The 20,734-nt window shown below is 42.0% G+C and overlaps 1 protein-coding gene across 3 annotated transcripts; it reads right to left on the bottom strand.

Annotated features, from left to right (window-relative positions):
• Positions 1-400: 400 nt before the first annotated feature.
• ZDHHC7 (zinc finger DHHC-type palmitoyltransferase 7) lies at positions 401-20,345 on the bottom strand. Of its 3 annotated transcripts, none has more exons than XM_058845705.1 (8): positions 20,179-20,345; positions 14,762-14,847; positions 12,203-12,531; positions 9,584-9,708; positions 5,065-5,161; positions 4,750-4,831; positions 3,482-3,612; positions 401-2,482 (listed from the first exon to the last, which is right to left on the bottom strand). In XM_058845705.1, exons 3-8 carry the CDS (start codon positions 12,512-12,514, stop codon positions 2,306-2,308), a joined length of 924 nt encoding a protein of 307 aa, XP_058701688.1. In that variant the 5' UTR covers positions 12,515-12,531; positions 14,762-14,847; positions 20,179-20,345; the 3' UTR covers positions 401-2,305. The 3 variants fall into 3 exon arrangements, with proteins under 3 accessions (XP_058701688.1, XP_058701689.1, XP_058701690.1); XM_058845706.1 differs by lacking the exon at positions 20,179-20,345 and adding an exon at positions 19,711-19,729; XM_058845707.1 differs by lacking the exon at positions 14,762-14,847.
• Positions 20,346-20,734: the final 389 nt, after the last annotated feature.

Below are 20,734 nucleotides of genomic sequence, written 5' to 3' on the forward strand. Positions count from 1 at the left end.
AAAAACTGGAGACTCAAACCTGTATTTATCCCAAATTCCTTGGAAGTGCGAAGGCTGGAATGCTTTTCAGATTAGAAGTGTTTTCCCACTCACCTCAGTCAAACAGGGTGGGAACAAGATGAGCTTTAAGGTCCCTTCCCATGTAAATCATTCCATGGTTCTAGAATAAAACAAGGATGAAGAAAAGGGAATGCCCAAGAAGGGCTAAAAGAGTGTAGCTTAAAATTCTTAATAAGCAGAGGAGCCTTTTTAATTTGGAGCAGAATCAGCTGTTAATTAATATAAACACGAATTAATTACAAACCAAAGGAATCAAGAATATTTCCCTGAAGCTGCTCCAATCTAAATATATGTGGAAAAAAAACAACCTTAACATGTAGAGAAGTTAATCAACTAAGACTTCAATTAATTAGTTTATTCTTTTTTACATAAAAAAAAAAAATAAAATTACAACGTAAGGATTTGAAAAGCCGAGTAAACCGGATTTCACACCCACACATTTGCCAAGTCACAGGGTTCAACCACCTGGAGTGATATTTTCTGATTTTCTCATTGAACAATATACAGGACAAAGCCAGACACTTTTTTTTTTTTTCTTCTCCCCATCTTTAAGGTGTGCAACTGAATCTGCACAGAATTCAGTGGAACTTCCAGCTTCCCCCTCGGTTTTGTTAATCAGACTGTGATTCCAGTGGATTTCCATCTAGGAAGTCTCCAGCACTCCACACCACCACCCTCCCCACTCAAGCAAAGAGAAAATATCCCAAAGTATTGCACAGTTTTGTTCACAGGGCCACAGACATGAAATGGATCCCTCAGTACCTTCAGCCACCCCATGGAACAGAAACTGATGGGACCAGGATGCCACAAGGAGATGGAGAAGCAGGAAGGAAACAGCTCCTGCAGTGACAAAGGCTGGAATGCAGAGCTCTGAGCTGCTTGAGGTGGGACAGGTCACCAGTGCCACTGGCTGAGCAAAAGCAAGAACAGGACAATTTTAAGGCAAGTCCCAAAACAGGGAGCTATTTACTTTCTAGGCACGATTTCAAGCTATGTATCAAGGCTCCTGCTTTATCCTTTATATGGTCAGTAATTTATAGGTTAACGATAATACAAAAAATAGTCTAAATGTCATTTTTAAAGAATCAACTTTTAGCTGGATTTTTATTACTTGCAGCTTGTATTTAATTACTTGCAGATTTATGAACGTTTTTTAGCACTACTGTTGTTTGTCAGGCCCACATAAAGCAGTTCTAGATCTATATTGCTCTCATTTCTTCAAAGTAGTTTTGGTTGGAAATGGTTAAATTCAAAAGAACTCGTTCTACTGCAGATGTTTCTACATTTAGGATGTGCTGTAATTGAGAAAGGAGGGCACTTGCCTCTTTCTCTGCTGTCTTTGCTCAAGGGATCATTAACAGCTTTCCCTCTGTGAAAAGTCTGTAGAGTAAAAAAGGGGCAGAGCGAGACCCTACAAGGACAAAGCGTTTGCAGTGAATTGCCCCCAGTTTGTCCACTCACTGTCACCTCACACAGCAGGACACTGGTCCCACTCATCCCTGCACAGTCCACACTGGAGTTCCCCTGCAATCAACGCACGAGGAACTGGAAATGCACATCCCAGGGCAGGATTTGGCCCCCAGCCAGGTGAGAAGTGAAAATTTAGCCTTTCCCTAAATACCAAATAGGATGGACAGTGCCAAACACAGGCCACGCTTTAGGGAGCCTGGGAAGACGCCGGGCAGGGTGTGACAGTGCCTCTGTGCTGGGCACCAGTCCTTGGCATCACCTGCACGTGAGGAATGTGTGGGACACAAGCTGAAAGAGAAAGGAGAACTGAACAAAGCACAATTCCCTGAAATCTGGACTGAGAAGGCTGCGTCTCACTGGAGATCGACTTCCACCAGAATGCTCCTCCCAATGATTGACAACTGCATCCAAGGACTTAGACTCGTTATAAAAACACACAGGTGATTCCCCAGACATTTATCAAATAAAAAGTGTTTAAAACAAAAAAAATGGGGAAATAATCTCAGAAAATAAATTACAGTAGCATGACAACATTTGGCTTCTTTAGTGTGACCACGTGCTTTTCCTCTGGTATCCTGCTGTGAAGATCATGGCAGATCCAGTTCCTGTCTCAGAATTAATGAGATGTCTGTGACAATAAACGTAGAAAACTCTGCTTGCTACAAGCAAATGTCTGATATCAGTTTCACCTGGTCACAGATTATATGTAGACAGCCTTCTCTGGCCCCAAAATAAATACTATATAGGATTCTTGCAAGTTCCAGCATATTTAGACTCAAACAGAAAACTCAGGTCCTCCTTTCTTTCCTCGCAGTAGAAGTCGCCTGATCCGAAATCCTGCGAAAGGGTTGATCCACAGGAGGGAGGGCTGGCCCCCAAAAACAGATTTCATCCCTTCCCAGCGGAGTCTGCGCTCCCACGTTGGCTTTTCACTCTTCAGTCTTTCAATCTCCTGGAAATAAACACAGGCAGGGATGCACTGCTAAGTCCAAGGTTTAGTTTAATTTAACGGTGGCTATAAAAACCGGGTTTGCATTTTCATTGTGTTGTTTTATTGTGTTGTTCCTCAGCTGATTAGTTTCTTGCTGTTATTTATTAATTATTAAGAAAAAATAAACTGTTTTAGCCCTGTGGATACAGGGCAGAAGGTTTAGAACATAAAATATGTACAAGAAGATTGATCTACCTCTCTTTGCCCCTCAAGCTAAAAGACAAAAATCTCAGAAAAGCTGATGGATCCACGTGCAATACCCTACACTACAAGTTACTTACTCAATTAATGAAAGCAGACAATAGGGCTCCTGCTCCACAATTACTGGAGGCAGGATTACTCTCCCAAATGCATTATTTTGATGGTCACTTTTTGTGCTTCCCACTAATGAAGGCTCAATGTTTACCAGTTGTTTTGCACTTATTCCTTCATACAGAAATACACTTTTAAACATAAGAAATCATTGAACAGTCACAGGATTCAATTTCCTTATGTTTCCAGACAATTACTCTTTCAAGATGTGACACTGCAGATTTAAGGACAAGGGAGCCAATGGCCCAAACTCTGTTTTATCCTCTAATAAAATGTATCAAAGTGAGGTGAGAGACAGTGATTTTCAGTGTAAACCTGAGAAAAGCAGACACTCCCAGTGGCACCCAGCAGGAATTTGTGCCAGCTGAGAAGGGAAAGTCAAACCTCAAGTCAGAAGCTTTGCATTCTTTGTCACTTAAAACCGAATTACAAAATCTCAGAAAAGCAAATAGTGCAAGAAGTTCTGTTCAAAAGCAACCCCCAGTAAACCATTCCAATCTTCCCAACTGTCAAAAATAAAAATGATGAACTATTGAAGCTTTGCAGCTTCCTCCAAAACAAGTGCCTCTCCTCATGCAAATAAAACTACATCTAATCACATCTTCCCAGAATAAACTTTACAGAATACAAAAAAGTCAAGGTTTTTACCGTTTCATCATTGCATATTGAGTGGATTTGGGTGCCAAACATGACTGCAGTGAAAGTGAGAAACAGAAAACCCTCAAGGCACAAGAAGATCATCAGGATCACAGTTACAGGTGGGGAGAAGTCACTGCACTCTGAAAATGAGATATGTAGTTACCAAAAAAAACCCAACAGCAAATTAATGAGCACATCCTACATGTCTGGCACTTGAAATAATATTTCACATTTCGAACAAACTTCTGTTTTTTCAGCAGCTTTATTTGCTGATCAAGAAAATTCAGAATTTTATGGAAGTAACACTTGTGACTTCCCCTAAAGCACATGGTAACTATTTCTGCAATCCTGCCTCGGGATTTCAAGGCCATCAAATAAATGTTTGCACATGAGGTGAGTGAAGAACTCAGAACTGCACATGAGAGAGCAGCTTGGAACTTCCTGCAAGACAGATGCTGTAAAATCCATCCCCACTGTCAGCCCTGACTTGCTAATACACATTTTCCACTTGGCTGTGATTGCTTTATTACTCTTGTTTTTTTAATTCTCCACACAAAGTAATCAGGCTCTGCCTCACATCTCTGGAGAGCCTCTGATCACCTGATGAACTCAAGTTTATTTAAACAGAGATAGTCTACAGGAAGGTGAATGTTTCAAGTAAAAAAAAGTTCTAAGATTCCATCCATTTAATTAAATACTCAGAAAAAAATAGAAGCCACATGGATTTCCCTGCTGCTTCATATACCAGAAGAACAGATCGATAATCTGCCAAAAGCACAAGACCAGAATGAGCTCTGGCACATTGGAACATTAAGAAATACAAGCCAGAAGCCTAAATAATAAAAAAAAATGGGATGGTTTAGGGAATATCTTTTCTACAGGAGCCCCACAGCTGACTCCAGTAATGGAATGAGGGAGAAATCTATTTAAATTTCAGGTGTCATTCCCAGAACTGAGGTGGGGCACACAAAGCCCAAATTCAGGTGATGTAGTGCTGACGTAGTTGAGGACCAGCTCAGTTTCCTTCCTGCTACAGAGGTAGTAAATTACTACTGTGTGTAAAGGGGTGAGAATACCCCTGACAGCCACAGCTCTTACAGAGAATGACTGAAGGAAAGGGGGCAAAAACCCCAGAAATGAAACAGAGAGTGGTGGATAAACAGATCTGAAATGTTCTGAGGATATCACTTAAAGATGGAACTGAAATAGGAATGCTATGACTTTTCCCTAACATCTGCTAGATTATGATAATGAAAATTAAGTATTTATTTGCTCACCAGTCCACTGCCCTCGGACACAGGAGAAGAACTGAAATCCACAGAGTACAAGAGCATGAGCTGAAATTAGGGCTATGTACATCTGCAAACAAGAGACAGCATCATTACAGAAAACACAGCAAAACCAAGAACCTTTGAAACAACAGCACTAAATTAAAATGTGTATGGGTAGAAATACCTTGCATAGAAGGAAAAAACCCACCCAACCAAACAACAAAATTGTGTCCTAACACCATTACTCACTAATCACAGCCTACGTTGTTATAACCAAGGTAGATTCAGACTAAAACCAAGCTGCTGTTGCTGCTCACTTACCGTAAACAGAACAAAAAATCTCTGATTTTTCTCCCCCACACAATTATTCACCCATGGGCAGTGGTGATCCATCTTTCGGATGCATCGCTTGCAAATACTGGAAGAAAGGACAAGAGGCTTCTGTTGAGAAATTGTATTTTAAATCTAGAAACAAGGGCACAGCCAGTGGTCACAGGATGATGTGCTGAAATATTTCTTGACAAACCACAGACAGGGATTTTATTTGCATTTCTTTAAAGAAACTGCTTGTTCCCTCTCACAACTCAGCTTTTTGTTGCTTCAAAATGGACTGGGTACATAAAATTCTCCTCACAATAAAACACAATCACTGCATAGCCAAACACACAATCAAGCAAATCCACAGCTTCAGACACCTGCAGCTCAGAATGAGCAAAGCTTCAGCTCTCCCTACATTCAGTATTAATAAAACCCTTTCCCTTCTGGAGGTTTTTAGATAAAGTAAATATTTCACGTTTATGTGGGTTTTTGGAGGTTTTTTTGGCCTTTTTTTTCTATTTGTGGATAAGAAACCCAAGAAAGTCACATCTTCAAGAGAGAAACTGTCACTCTCGAAGTCTCAACCAGCCATAAAATTCTAAACTTATGCAATTAAAATCTCAACTAAAGCACAGCTTACAGTACCAAACCTCGCTTCCTCAACAGAAAACACAAACATTGAAACTATAACCAGCACTTATTGAGTAGCTACTTGTTCATGACTCCTTGAACACTCCTGTTCTTTGCTGGTTCACTCTGTTCCTGCCCAGTTTTGAATCAAGGCTAGGTCCACAGCAGTCAAATACTCCAATAACTCCATTTTCCATCTGCTCTACAGCAGCAGTGGGCTCAGTTCTGAAGTCAAATATGAAGAATTACACACCAAAAGCGAAACAGTTGCAACATCTGTTGTAGTTCTTCATAGATCAATAGCTTAAGCAATGCTGATATTCCATTTTCCCAGCTTTGTACTTAACACAGCCACACACTCTGCTCCAGATTTTCCTGCAGAATACCTAGAATATTAAATGTTTTCACTTCAGCAGTCACCAAGCCAAATAAGTCTAAAAAATGCAGGGACTCTTATTCAAACCCCTTTGTTTTTAACACAGGCTGATTTATGTGTGCTATCTCCAAGTGCTGTGGTGACAAACCACAAAGCAAAGCTGGGTGACTCTCACTGGAGAGACAAAAAAGGGAGATGTGGGGGGAACTCGATGCTCTGAGGCAGAAAATAATTTTTAAGTCATCACATTTGTATGATTCTATGGCAATTCAGCACGAAGCAGAATATACCACTGTGCAGGTTATGGGGAAGAATCCCAAATGAAGCCACCTTTGCTCTGAGCTATCAAAACCCAGCCACTCTTGTTTAATGGATATTAAAGAGGATTCATCCTCTGCTACAAATTACTCTAAATACAAGTGAAAATCCCAATAGCAGATAAACACCACAACCACTCTCTGGTGCAGGAAAACTGGGTATCACTTGAGAGAAGACATTCAGGAGGCTCCTCAAAACACTCTCCTTGCTGCCTGCAAGCTCAGCCTCTCATTTCCCTGAGTACCACAACCAAACAAGGTTCCTGATGTGCCACAGAATCTATGCCAGCACTCTAAAAACAGTATTAATGTGGAGTGCTGAGTAAAATCCTACCCAGGCTCAATCGAGCTGAACACTGGAGGATGGGAGGTGGGCAGGACTCGCTTCTGCTCATTCAGAATTTCTCACAAGCCCACACAGAGCTCTCACCAGAGCTCAGATACCTGGAACCCTGCCTTCCTTCCTGATCTCCCACCAACAATCTCACAGCTATGCTTCAAGCAGTGGTTCTGCCTTCTTCCTACTCCATCCCTTGTATTTTATTCCTTTTTTCCCCCTTTGGGGGAAATCCCTCCCTCAGCTGCACCCGGGGTTGTTCACAAGAGAGAAGCAAACAGAACAAGCACCTGTGGATGGAGGAAAGTCTCCTCCAGCCTGGAATTGCTGCTCCATGAACTCAGGCAGGTGCAATTACAGCTCTGAATAGAGCCAAAGATAACATTCAGAAAGACACAGCTAAAGACTCAAGAGAAATGGGTGTGGATAACAGATATTCCCTGGGAGCCTGGTGAAAACATCTCAGTGACTTAATTCAGAGTAACAGTGCCCCACACACAGACACAGGCACTCAGAACAGGCAGAAATGATGACAGCTGGGCTCCTTCAGTGAAAATGAAACCCCATTCCCTCAGGATAGGGCTCTTCTCTGTGCTGAAAATGTTAACTGCTCACTAAAACATCACTTTAATGTATTTCAGAGCTTAGCTGTAAATGAAAGGTTCTTGCTCTTTCCCCCATCACTAATGTGTATTATGAAACTCTTTTTCTTCCTTAAAGGAACTTCTGTTGCAGTGTTGCACAACAATTTTCATAACTACATCCTAAGAGTCTCTTCTGTTAATAATTTACTACTCAAAACATGCACTGTGGCTCTGAGTGTAAGTATTTCCCAACAGAAACCAACTTCAATTTCCATTTCCAAGTCTCTTCTATCAGCAAATTGCCACTTTGAATACTTGGGACTAAACCATCCTTTTAATGTCCTTGGAATGGGTTTGCAAACCAATAAAAAAATTGGCAGAATAATCAAACAAACCCTTTTTCTGTTGGGTAAACTCCTGCAGTGATAAATCGAAGGCAAAGAATCAGATTAACAGAAACAAAGACAATTAAACCAGAAATCCAACTGCTGAGAAAAACATGACAGCAGCCTCACAAAAAGGATACCACAACCCTTTCAAGCTCTGACTTTCTCTTTCAGATGTTCTGTGGAGCAAGAGATGTCCCAAAATACATCCTCTGCCTTTAGGTAGAGCATAAAACAGAATGTGATTAAAACAATTCATAGAAACACAAAGCTGGATCCCCAAACAGGTGCTTGGGGAAAACAAACCCTTTGAAAATATCAGGTATTTCCTTTTTCACAGGCATTACCCATTCTTGCTCTGCTTTAACAATAAATGCTGCTCAAATTCTTGCTATAAAGGAAGTATTTGAGCTCCAGGGTCTCTGATACTCCAGCTCTTTTTCTGTCACATGGAGTTCAACAAATGATGTCTTCACCTAAGGCTCCTTCCAAATTAGCAAATCCTACCAGGACCAAAGAAGTGGGAAATGCTTTCCATAGATACCTGCAAGGTCTCCGTAGGAATCAACCTAAATATGGATGAGAAAATGAGTGAGATCCAGCCCATTCTTTGCAGGGGCTCCCAGGTGTCCCTCAGAGCAGCCCATGGACACAGTGCACAGCTCTCCTGCATCCCCAGGGATTTCCACCTCCTCTCCTGCCCCAGGAGCAGCTGTGCTGCCTCCACCCCCAGCCATCCTCCACTGAACATTCCCGAGCGGATAAAGCAGCAGCAGCAGCATCCCTGCAGAGCAAAGACAGCCCTGGGATCTGCACCCCAGCAAAGACAGCCTAAACCACGCACAAACAAACTGGAGATAATTCCATACTCGCCTGTTTATCCATGGAGCTTCTCCCTTCACACTCCAGACACAAAAACCCACTCACAGCTGAGAGGAGAACAAGAGCTCCATGCCAAGGCTGAGGATTTATAATGGGAGCAGCTTCTCAGCCGTAGCATTTGCACTGAGACAAGTGACACACGTGAGGCTTTTAATTTAGAGCCCACAAAGCTCCAGAATCATCTCAGAGTCCTGACAAGACTCTGCTCTGTTCTTTTGACAGGCACTAACTCAGAGACTTCAGTTGAATACTTCTCACAATTCAACATACATCACTCCCCACACCTAGAGAGCCACCAGAAGCATTTGCATCTTTATGTAAGCCCTGATTATGCAGGCACAGCTATTTTCAACTGGCACACAATAAACACTACAAAAGCATTTCCATAGTGCCTGAAAACTCCAAAGACTGAGAATTTAAAATGTACATTTACTATCTCTTCCACAGTGTGTTTAGTTCAAGTGATCATCACTTCTGTCCTTATTCAAATGGATTTTCAGTAAGTAGAAGTGCATTTAACCAATTATTCATGCAACTTTGGGAAAATAATCTGCCAATTCACATATAACTTCAAATGCACTGCAAAGAAGAGATGACATGAAGTAATCATTTAAAACTATTCTAAATTTTGTTAATTTAAGACTGCAGGAGTCATTTCTTAAATCAGCTCCTCTCAGAAAATTCTTTGAGATTCTTTTCTTTGCCCTGCATTACCCACAGTACAGCACAATAACTGGAATGTTGTACAGGAAAATATATTCACAGATCAAAATAATTTAATACACCAGAGTACAGTTATTTTTACAAAATCTTTGAGTCTCTTGTCTCTCCTCATCCACAGTCATTTTTGGCAATAGTACATTACACTTATAAAATACTCTGCAATGTAGGAATTTGAAAATTTAGTGACTACCAAAAGAAATTTGTGGGGGGGAAAAAAAATGAACAAATATCAGGAATTCTTATTCCATGCCTCCAAATGCAGAACTCTTTAAGGAACTCTGGCATACCTGCAGTGGTGTGCACGCTCAGGTTTGATACTACAGCACTTGGGACATTTGTAGATCACTTCTCCTGGTTTCAGTTGCAAATTATCCATGTATTCTTTAGTGGCATTTCCTTTGGGTACAGCCCCCTGAAATCATTTCAATTAGAGGAGAGAAAGCTTCTTAAATGGCATGAGAGCATTTAAAAATACATTTCACAGATTTCATACCAGTAACCTCAGGATAATTGCCACAATAAGTTCATTTATTCAAAGCCAGTCTGCTATAAGCCAGAATCAATTCCAAATGAATAAATTACCTCTGCTTGACCTCAAAGTCATTTTGCTTTATTTCAGCAGGACTCACCTCTGGCCAAGTATTAGCTTAATTCTCATAGAATATCCTGTCACCAGCCCACAGAAATGAAGAGGGACACACATCTTACCCTGCAGATACAAGCACTGCTCATCATTTCCTGAGGAGTTGCCCTGAATATTTGTTGTGGCATTTGAGTAATGGGCAAGCCATCCACAAATGTTAAATCAGCAATTACTTGAACGATGCTATTTCAACTCCCTGAAGCCAGGGTTTAACCACCTGCCCCAAGTTTTGAGAACTGGCATTCTTTTTTTCTAGAATCTTTAGCTTGGACACTGTTAGCAGGACCAGCACTTGCTTCTTTACTCTTCTTTAATGTGCAGCTTTGTGGTAAAGAGTTGAAGGAACTGGTTCAAAAGAAATATAATTGATTGGGAAAATAAATTAACTTTTAGTGATTAGTTCTCTGATCTGATTAGAGCTGCATCAGCCTCTTAAGTGCAGGATCTAAGTCTGGATTAGTAAGGAGAAAATAATGGACAGCACCATTGTCACCCTGCTCATTTATGGAGGTAAAGCCTTATCTGCAAGGGGAAGTGATTGTGAAATAGACTGGGATGTGACAGCCCAGTGCAGTGACCTTTCTGTACCAACTCCTCCAGGTCAGCACGTCCTTCACACAGGGTGAGACTTCTCCAGGTCAGCCTAAGCCAACTGCAACGTTTTACAATTAATTCTCACTCAAAAAAAGCCCCCTGGCAACATCAGCACATGACACAGACACCTCAAGAAGTTCTGGGACAGAATTAAGAAGCCAGCAGGAATTCAGATTCCACTGCCAAGCACCCCTCTGCTTAGGCAGGGAGTTTTTGTTACCTATGGCCTGGAATAATAAATTTGTGTTTGTGTTGGCCAAGACACAGCCCAGGTCCTGTCCCAGGTGAGCTCTCTGGCTGAGTGGTGCTTCAAACCTGAACTGGTGCTCACAGGGTACACAGAGACTTCCTTAAACACTCATGTTGCACTCCTGAGGTGTATTTTGCAATCTGAATGTTCTTACTCAAGTTAGTATTTGGTGTAAACATCACACATTCCCCTATTCACCTGCCACAGGGATGAGAACATCAGACCATGCTTTCAAGCATTTTGCTGACAAAAATATGCTGTATTTCAAAAATATCTTTCACAGCCACAGCCAGCCACCAAAAATCTATTTTTACAGTTTCAAGAGTAAATTTAATTCACGTAAGTTTTGAGGCAGTTCATTCCTTTCTTCCTTTCATCTTAGTTTCTATCACACAGTTGGGTCTTCCATTCTGGGAGTCAGCAGGAAAGGAACGAAGGAAAAAAGCAGTGACTCATCTCAGTTTGGATCATGTTTTACCCATAAAAACAACACTAGGGTCTAGAAAGACACCCAGTTCTACCAGCTCATATTCTTAAGCAATAAATCCTTAAACCATTAACTCTCTTAGCTGTCACAGTTTGTAGAAGCTGTGATATTTCATCACTGGGTGTGGGCAGAAGTAAATCAAAGACCTAGAAAATCATTAACTACAACACCCTGCTGGGGTTTTGAACACTCCCATAATTTCTCCATACACTGGTACCGGAGAAAAATCTCCATTTTTCTCCAAAAATCTGGAGAAAATAGATGCTTTCCCCCCTCATGCCACTTTTCCCAGATTTATTCCCTAAAAATAGTAAATAGATTTTAGTACAAAATCAACTATTTCATCTCCTGAAATCTTGAAGAGTAAAAGTTCTAAGAAATGAGCACTTTTAAGACCTCTTTTATCTACATGGCTTCAATGTGTATTCAGCTAAAATCTCCCTTCCCTCTGACTCCAAATATTTAAAGACAAAAATGCAGGAATCACATGGGACAGTGGTTTTTCCATTATGCCAAGTGTGCCCGAGGTTTGTAGCACATCCACTTCTAAAAGTTCTTCCATGTGCCACAAATAGCATTTCAAGAGATGCAACAGGATGGAGGTACAAATTTTGAAAATAAATCTGATGAAAAAAGTAAGAAAAATGGAGGTAGAGAAGACTAAACTTGACTAGCTTCTTCAGAACCTGGAGTAATATTTTACTGGTTTTTCTTGAGTCTAACACTTTTATAAATATTATATTGACTGTGTTTATGGTTTCCTTAATGGAGTAATAGTACAGGTACCATCCTGATGATAAAACCTTGAGGGTTTTGAATCTAACACAAGGATTCTGACTTTTCCCAGCAGGAGAAGACCTGGTTATCACTTCTCCAAACTTCTGTGCAGATGGAGGGGACAATCCAATGCCAAGGAATGCCTGGATACTTACTGGATCAGTCAGCATAGTCCTCAGATGCGACGACAGAGCCAGCACTGCCAAGCAGTTAAAGAGAACCCCGTTGATCACGGAGTACCAAAAGTCTTTGGAAGGCAGCAACATGACAAAAGTCACTACGAAGTCTGCATAGACCACCAGGAGCCAGGTCATGATGGCACAGACCATGCCACAGCCATCCCGGATGAACCAGACCCTCTCGGCCATGTCGGCCTCCGAGGAGGAGGAGGAGGAGTCGTAGCTGTCATTGTCGGCCAGGAGCGGGTGGTGCTCGACATCGCGGAAACGGTGCCCTGATGACTGCATGGTTTGCTGGCCTCGCCCTGCAGGGACAAACACCCCACCATCATCATCATCATCGTTATTATTATTAATTATTAATGAGGGAGCAGAGTATAGGTGGCTCTGGGTTTTTGTTTCTGGGAGATAAAGCATATTCAAGTTCAAAATAGAACTGGGATTCTTTCTGATCGACACCTGAGCGATTCTGGGACTATATCAAGATGGATATGAAAGAAGGGGAGAAACATGTTTTAAGGGTTTGGGGTTTTTTTGCCTATTTTTAGGTTTGTTTGTTTTTTGTTTTCAGTTCTTATTATTCTACTCTAATGTCATTGGTAATAACTAAAGATGATTTCCCCAGGTCAAGCCTGTGACAGAAATTGCTGAGTGATCTCTCCTGCTCTTATCTTGACCCTCAAGCCTTTTTTTAATATTTTCGCTCCCCTCTCCAGCTGAGACACAGACCAGCTTTGGGGGGTGTCCAGCCAGGGTTAACCCATCAACAATATGCAACTTCAATGCCCAGCAAAGGGATTTTAGACTGGTTTCATTTCCATCATGCTGTGCTCATAAACCCCTCCTCTCCTTCTGTTAAAAACTCAACTTCTTTTCTCTCAAACTAAAATGAGAAAGTCTTCATTAAATTACAGCTCATGTCTCTCTGAAAACAGCAAATTATGGCACCAGACTGTTCAATTTTCATTCTGCTCCAGCAAGTGAGGGAAGAGTAGAAAGGAAAACCAGGATGGAAATAAAGCTGCTCTAATACATTACTCACAACAAACAACACAACAAGTTAGAAAGCAGCTAAATTTATTGACAAAAATGTTATTGTTTTGGAAAAACCACAAGTGTGTTACAAAGATATATTGGGTAACTTATAAAATGGTCTCAGATCAGCCCAAACTGAAGGGAAACAAATGGTTCTAGTTAAATTAATGTGGCAACGGATTATATGATTCAGATTTTCAAAGAACACATTAATTAATTTTACTTCATGAAAACTCTTTTAGGGCTTTGTTGTCCTTCCAATGTGGAGCAGAAGCCAGACTTGAAGCCTTAACAGTTCTCATGAAAATAGAATTATTTTCCAGACATCTCTCCCAAGGAAAGATATGGAATGGCAGAACTGAAGTGCTATCAACAAACAGGAGACAAATTAAAGCTTAAACATTAGCCTCAAGAATATCCTGCTGCTTTAAAAGTATACTGTGTTCTAAAAATCATATTGATTCTGGCTATTAAAGGCCATGTCTGAGAGAAACCTGAAAGCATTTCTATTGATTTATGACAGGCACACAGAGGTCTTCCTTTTTCCCCCTTACTAATGGCAGCCTACACACAACTGTAGGGATTATGGCACTGCAATTTCCATCCCAAGACCTTGAATATGGGATCACTTTGTTCCTCTAGAATGGTTCAAGTGACCATTACCAGGTCACTGAGATGGTTTTTGTTGAAGCTGTGTTTGCCTAAACCCTTTAAAAACTCTTTATCAAGAATCAGAATAACACACCCTGCCCAGAAAATCCTTCTGATCCTTAAACTTTGATGTTAGAACCAGGCAGGAGCAATCCAAGAAACCAGAAATGAAAATAAATACATGCAGATGCAGCAGAGAGATGTGAGAGCAACTGCAAAAATTGCTGGGAAGCTCCCAGGACACTGTGAGGTGTCTGAAGGACACATTCTCTGCTTGTGGAACAGAACAAACTGAAATTCAGCTCTGCTGCTTGAATCTACTACAATTTCTAGGAGTTAAATTGTGTTTTCTGTTCACACACTGGGGTTTTTTTGGACAAAATTCCTCTCTCTCACCAGAATGCAGCTGCTAAGCCAAGGATGAAGATGTCACACACTAGAAAATTACCTTAGCAAAGAATGAACATTATCTCCCTTGAAAGTAATTAAAGCTTAATTTAACCTAAATAAGACCCTCTTTTCACCCAGTTCAAATTATCCTGATCTTTCTAAATGTTCATAGTTAAAACTACAATCTATGTCAATTAAGTCCAACAGCACTTTGGGACAATATTCCTCATGGTCAAGAAAATTTGAGTTTCATAAAGATACATAATTAGCAGCTGGAACATGAAGATAACCATGTAAATCAGCTATTAATTCATCAAAAAAAAAAGGACTTCTAAAACCTTTAAGGAATGTTTTAAGTAGGGAATGGCACAGAATTACTGCATTAACTTAGTTTAAATTTCTTAAAGACAACCAAAAAAAAATTAGCACAATTAAAGTAATCCAAAACAAAAAAAATACCTCAAAAATGTTTTGTATGTTATTCTGACATCCTGTCCTGCCTTTGGGTTATCCCTGGTTATTCACATAGTCATGTCTGATGTAATCTGAAAAGACATCAGCAACAAAGTGATTAGCAAAGCTGCATCAAGAAAATACTGTTAAATACAAGTAATATACATCAATAGTAGCACCCTGAAACATGCTGCATGTAGCTACAGTGGAAGAGTTTGTATTTTATTTAGAAAACCAGGTACTTGATAGCTTGACATTTTTAGCTGTTAACTTTTGGAAATCACCACATGGCACTTGGAGCAGGATTGCAGCACAGAACCTTGCATTACATTTCTATTTGGGGAAGAGGACAGAAGAGGTGTGGGCCTGAATTGCTGTCTGATTAAAGCTGCCTAAAGAAGTACCTAGGGTTTTCTTCTTCATTGGTTTTATTCTCTATTTATTTGAAGTAAATTTTGTGACATGGAAATAACTCTTGCTTACAAGGTTAACTTAATATATTTTGAGAGTAACATAAGGATTCTGACATTTAAGAGCTACAGCAAATACAAAGTCACTTTCTTGAAATGCTTCTGGAAGCAACTTGTCTGAAATAGATACTCCAAATACAACATTACTGCTGGAGTTCTTCAGTAACCATTTTCAAATTTTCCCAGTTCAAAGGGAATTGGAAAGGAGGAGTCTCTTACCTTATTTAAACAAACTCAAACATTCTACTGCAAGACTAAATTGTAATGCAAATGTTTATTGTGAACGTATCAGAATTAGTGAATAGATTGGGTTGGAAGGGACCCTGTAAATGCCACCTAGTGCCATCCCCTGCCATGGGCAGGGACACTTCCCACTGTCCCAGGTTGCTCCAAACCCCCATCCAACCTGAGCTTGGACATTTCCAGGGATGGGGCATCCACAGATTCTCTGTGCCAGAGCTTCACCACCCTCATTGTGAAAAACTTCCGATATCAAATCCCAACTGAACCTCTTTTAGTTTAAAATCACCATCCCCTTATCTTCTGTATCACTGCAGGAAGCTGTGATTGCTTTGTGGTTTGCTTTACAAATAAGCTTTTAGACTTTCCTTAAACTTCACAATATTGTGAAACCCACTCCCATTAAGTTGTCAGTGACATGGCATTTGGTGGCAGCTGAGCAGAGACAGGAGCAGACAGGCTGAGTGTCTCACATTAATGTGCAGTGTTTGGAGCTGGGGATGACAGGAGATGGAACATGACACACTCGGCCTCCGCAGGTGAAATATTCAACCCCGAGTCATCAGCTGCAATTGCTTGTGGAGAATTAATTGATGAGACAGGGACGTGATTTGTTCAGTCAGTCCCTAATCCCAACTGCAATCCTGTGCAAAATCTGTTTATCACAGCATCACCAGTTACTGGTTTATGTGCAAGAAGTGTCCCCTTGGATCAGCTTTGCAGGAATAATGGATTCAGGCATTCTCATGTGATTTTCCCCATCCTTCTCCTCTCCAGCTGCCCACACCAGTGCCCCCATCCTGGTCCCTCTGAGAGAAGAGGATCAATGTTGGAAAGCTCTCCCTTTATGAAGAGCTCAGCATCCCCACTGAGATGCTCACAGCTTCCCTCTTCTCTTCATTTATTTGCTTCAATGCCTGTCCTAACCAAATTTCCTCTGTTGCATACTTAGAGTACAAAAGGACAAAGCACTACACTTCAACCTCTAATACACTAAGCAAGAGTTTTGAATTATGACCTTTTACAAATCTTTATCTAGCACCAGAAGATAACACCAAATTATTCAATGCCTCATGCCCCATGTTATGTTTGCACACGTGGTTATATTAAACCTGACCCAACCCTGTTCCACTCTTAGGTATTATTTGGAATTCTCAGGTTGGGAATGTCTCACCTGACCTGCACCTCACTGGTACTGAAACTCAGGTCTAAAATGCAGATGTACTATTGGAATAAAAAAACCCAGACAACTTTTGAAGAAGTTATGGTATGAACTCGTGATCACCAGAAAGATGGCCTTGTAAAATTACTGGGTTTAGTGGAAGAAGGTTGCTAAGGGCATTAGGAAGACAAAGGCCTCTGAACTGAATTTAAAAAACCAGGCACTTCAGCATTAAGAAGAGTCCTTCTCCCTGCTATTTTTTGAGGATGAATAGAAAAGCATAATTGTAGGAAAAAAGAAAAGCTTATTTCTCTGTAATTTTTTTGAACAAGTAAGAATTTATATACAGGCTAAAAATCCATCAGTTGTCAAAGCATACATTTTTTTGGTTGCCTTTTCCTTCAAGCTACACAATGGACAGTTCCTAAGATTTTCCTCCCATTTCAGTGGTAACACAATAAAGAAAATGCCTTTATTTCAACATTTCTGATTGCTCTCAATAGTTGTAGAGACACCAACACAAATTGCACATCAGAATAATAATCCTGCAGCACTTACTTACATACACTGGATTTAAATCCTACCTGGAAGCAGAGCACTGGCAGCAAATCAAAATTATAGCCTGTAATCTCCCTCAGAGGTTACAGCATAAACATTAATTCCAGGAACTTGTGAGTTTTAAGTTAATCAAGCAGGCAAACCTCGTCCTGCAGCCAGTTCCATGGACAATTTGGGCTGTTCACTGCTGACAGATAAATACCTATCAGATAATATCTGCACAGAGTCATGTCTAATTTAGAAGAATCACCTACTTTTATTACAGATCCAGGCAAGCCAAGCTGCAAAGGCACTTAAAAAATCACCTGTGGCTTGTTTCAATTCCTTCCCAGTGACTGGTCTAGCAGCCATCCTCACAGCAATTTGGGAATCTGGGATGTCCCTAACACAGCACACACAGCTCTGGAGAGGAGCAGCTGAAATAACATGTGATGGAGATCCATGATACAACCCTGAAGTGTCACCATCAACTTATCCCCATATCCATGCTCAGTGACACAGCTCACCATCTCTCCAAAACCCTGTTGTTGTTCTTAAAATACATGAAGTATTTATCTCTTGAATTTCCCATTTAATACCTTGCAGCCCTTTCCTTGTGTTGGTCCATCTCTTCTCTCCTGCAGGCACACGGGGACAGGTCACAGTGGAACACAGAATTAATGTGAGACTGTGTACAACACCTTGAAGAGATTATTCACTAATTCCATATTTAATACAGTCAAGTTTCAAGCTACTGTAACAATTCTCTTTAAGGCAGCCATCAGGAAATGCTGGAATTGCTCCTTTCCAGCTTTGAAAAGGGGATGAGCTGCTTCTAAATCACCTCAGACTAAAAGTATCCAGAAGTACTTCAGTGTAAGTAGGGAGTTATTATTGGGAAGTTGCTCATCTAATTACTTATGTCTTGTTTCAAACAAAAAGAGGAGAAATTTAGTTTAGATATACAGAATGAATTCCTCCCTGTGAGGGTGGGGATGCCCTGGCACAGGCTGCCCAGAGAAGCTGTGGCTGCCCCTGGATCCCTGGAATTGTTCAAGGCAAGGCTGGATGGAGCTCTGAGCAATCCATCTACTGAACATGTCCCCACAAGGGGTGGGAACAAGATCTTTAATGTCCCTTCCAACCGAAATTATTTATATGATTTATACCACTAACATCTTTATAAACACCCTCAAAACCCAGAAATGAGAATTCATGGTAAAAAAAGTTATTGAAAATGCAAGAAAACACCCCAATGCATGTATTCAGAGCACATATTTGTACAAAGTATTAAAAAGCTTCCTTATCAGACATGGAATAGATTTGTGATACCAAATCACCCTTCCATAAGCACAAAGTAATACCAGAGACGTTCAGCAAGATATCTTTTCAATAATACATCTCTCACCCTGAGATGTGAAAGTCAAAGAAAATACATTACACAAGACTTTGCTGTCCAGCAAAGAACCAGACACACTATCTGATCCACCAAGAGTTCACAGGGGTACAGCAGCAAGGACAAAACACTCCTGAATGAAGCAACCTTCACCTGAGAAGGACACCAACACAATCTATGGCTGGGCTTTGATTTCTGCCTCTTCTGGAACAGGCTCAAATTCAGATTAGACTCCACAGGCTGCAGGCTCACACCAATATCAGCATTGGTATGTGAAAACTGAAAGTTTTACCTCTTTGCCAACAGCAACTGCATGAATCACATCCTACTTAAGAGAGTAATTTTTTCATTTCTAATTTTTGTATTCATCAGTGCACACTCTATCCTCAGACTCAGCTGAGCTCAGCTATCACATACAGTGATTGCTCTGTGATATCAAGCTGGCAAGCACGTTTTTATGTCAGCTGTAATATCCACATCCATGTCCATGTGATTCTTCCTCCCAGGTCCCAAAAAAGAATGCTATTGGTCAAACTATTCTCACTAGCAACTTCCAATATTAATTAGAAGAATGTTCAAGCCTTCAATTGTTCATCATATCAGATACACAAATCCTCACATTTACTCTATGTTCCTCATGTTCAGCCATTCAACCACTGCAAAATTTCATCAATTCAATTTCCTTAAAAGTTCTCTGTCATCATAAAAGGCATAAAAAAGAAATCAATCAGATCTGTAATATACAAAATATACTATGCTAAAGGAAAACCAAGAAGCTTTAGAGAGATAAAAGTATTACCAATTCCTTTCAGCCACAAAGAGATCTCAGCTATTTAACTCTAATCTCAAACCGCTGAAATTTCACATCAGTTTCATCTCCTAATGAACCAGTACGGCTCCTTTTTATCTGTAAATTTTCAAAGTCAGGGAGCATTCACTTCAAAAGAGCTAATTTAAGTCTGTTAATGTGAACAGTCACGGCGACTTCAACCTAATTATGTCTCCAGCAAAGCAAACAGTTACATCACTGTAATTCTGCATCCTGATACCATCACACGAGTGGGTATTCAGTACAAAAAGTAGCCAGTGATTTCCCAATCCCTTTTTTTTACGGCACAGATCACACACACGCTGTGCCGTACGAACCCACCCTCTCATTTGAGACCAATTTGCATTCCCACTTCCTGCAAGCGCTGCTCTCCCGTCCTGGAAATGAGGAAAATTAGAATCACATAAATCAGGGAAACTCCCCGGAGCAAGCCCCAGGGCTCGGCCGGGAAGGTGGGAGTCAAAGAGGAGCTGCTCGCTGCCCTTCCAGCCTCCCACGGCGGCAGCTCGGGCTCCACAACACCCGCGCTCGGGCACAGGGACACGTCCGGGCTTCTTCCCACTGCTGCCGGTGGATAATTGTTAATTTTTCGGGGGGTGTAAATAACGCGGAAAGCGACAGGAGAATCAGAAACACCCCATGAGCTGCGCCCAACCGGCAGCCCAGCGCTCAGCCCGGCCTGAGGCGGCTCATCCCCGCTAACCTTCCCCGCTCGCCCTTCCCGGGGCCACCGCGCTCCCTGCCGCGGGGACCCGCCGGGGCGCGGGGAGGCTCCGCGGGCGGATTTACCTCAGCAGCAGCGGCGGTGGCGGCGGTGGCGGCCCCGCTGCGCTCGGCGCGGTGGGGCGCTGGGGCCGGGCCCCGGCCGCTGGAGCTCCGCGCCCGCCGCCACCGCGCCCGCGGCTCCCGAGGCTCCCGAGGAGCCGCAGGATCCCGGAAGCGGCGGGGGCGGCGCTTCCGCGGGAGGCGGAAGGGACGCGCGCGCGGCCCCGCGCAGGCGCGGAGGGCGGGGCGGGCCTGAGGGCAGGGGCGGGCCCGGTGCCGGACACACCCGCGGTGCCCTCATAGAGCGGGCAGGGAGCGCGGGGCGGGGTTCGTCACAGCCCTGCCCCGGGCAGGGACATCTGCTGCTGGCCCAGGGTGCGCCAAACCTTGTCCGACCCGGCCTGGGACACGTTCAGGCATGGGGCAGCCGCAGCTTCGCTGGGCAGCCTGTACCGGGGTGTCCCCACCCTCACAGGGGAGAATTTCCTCCTAACATCTAATCCAAACCTACTCTGTCACTTTGAAGCCGTTCTCTCTGGTCCTGTCTCTATGTGCTCATACAAATAGTCCCATTCCGTCT

This window comes from Poecile atricapillus, chromosome 10 (genome assembly GCF_030490865.1).
Source record: "Poecile atricapillus isolate bPoeAtr1 chromosome 10, bPoeAtr1.hap1, whole genome shotgun sequence".
NCBI lineage: Eukaryota > Metazoa > Chordata > Aves > Passeriformes > Paridae > Poecile > Poecile atricapillus.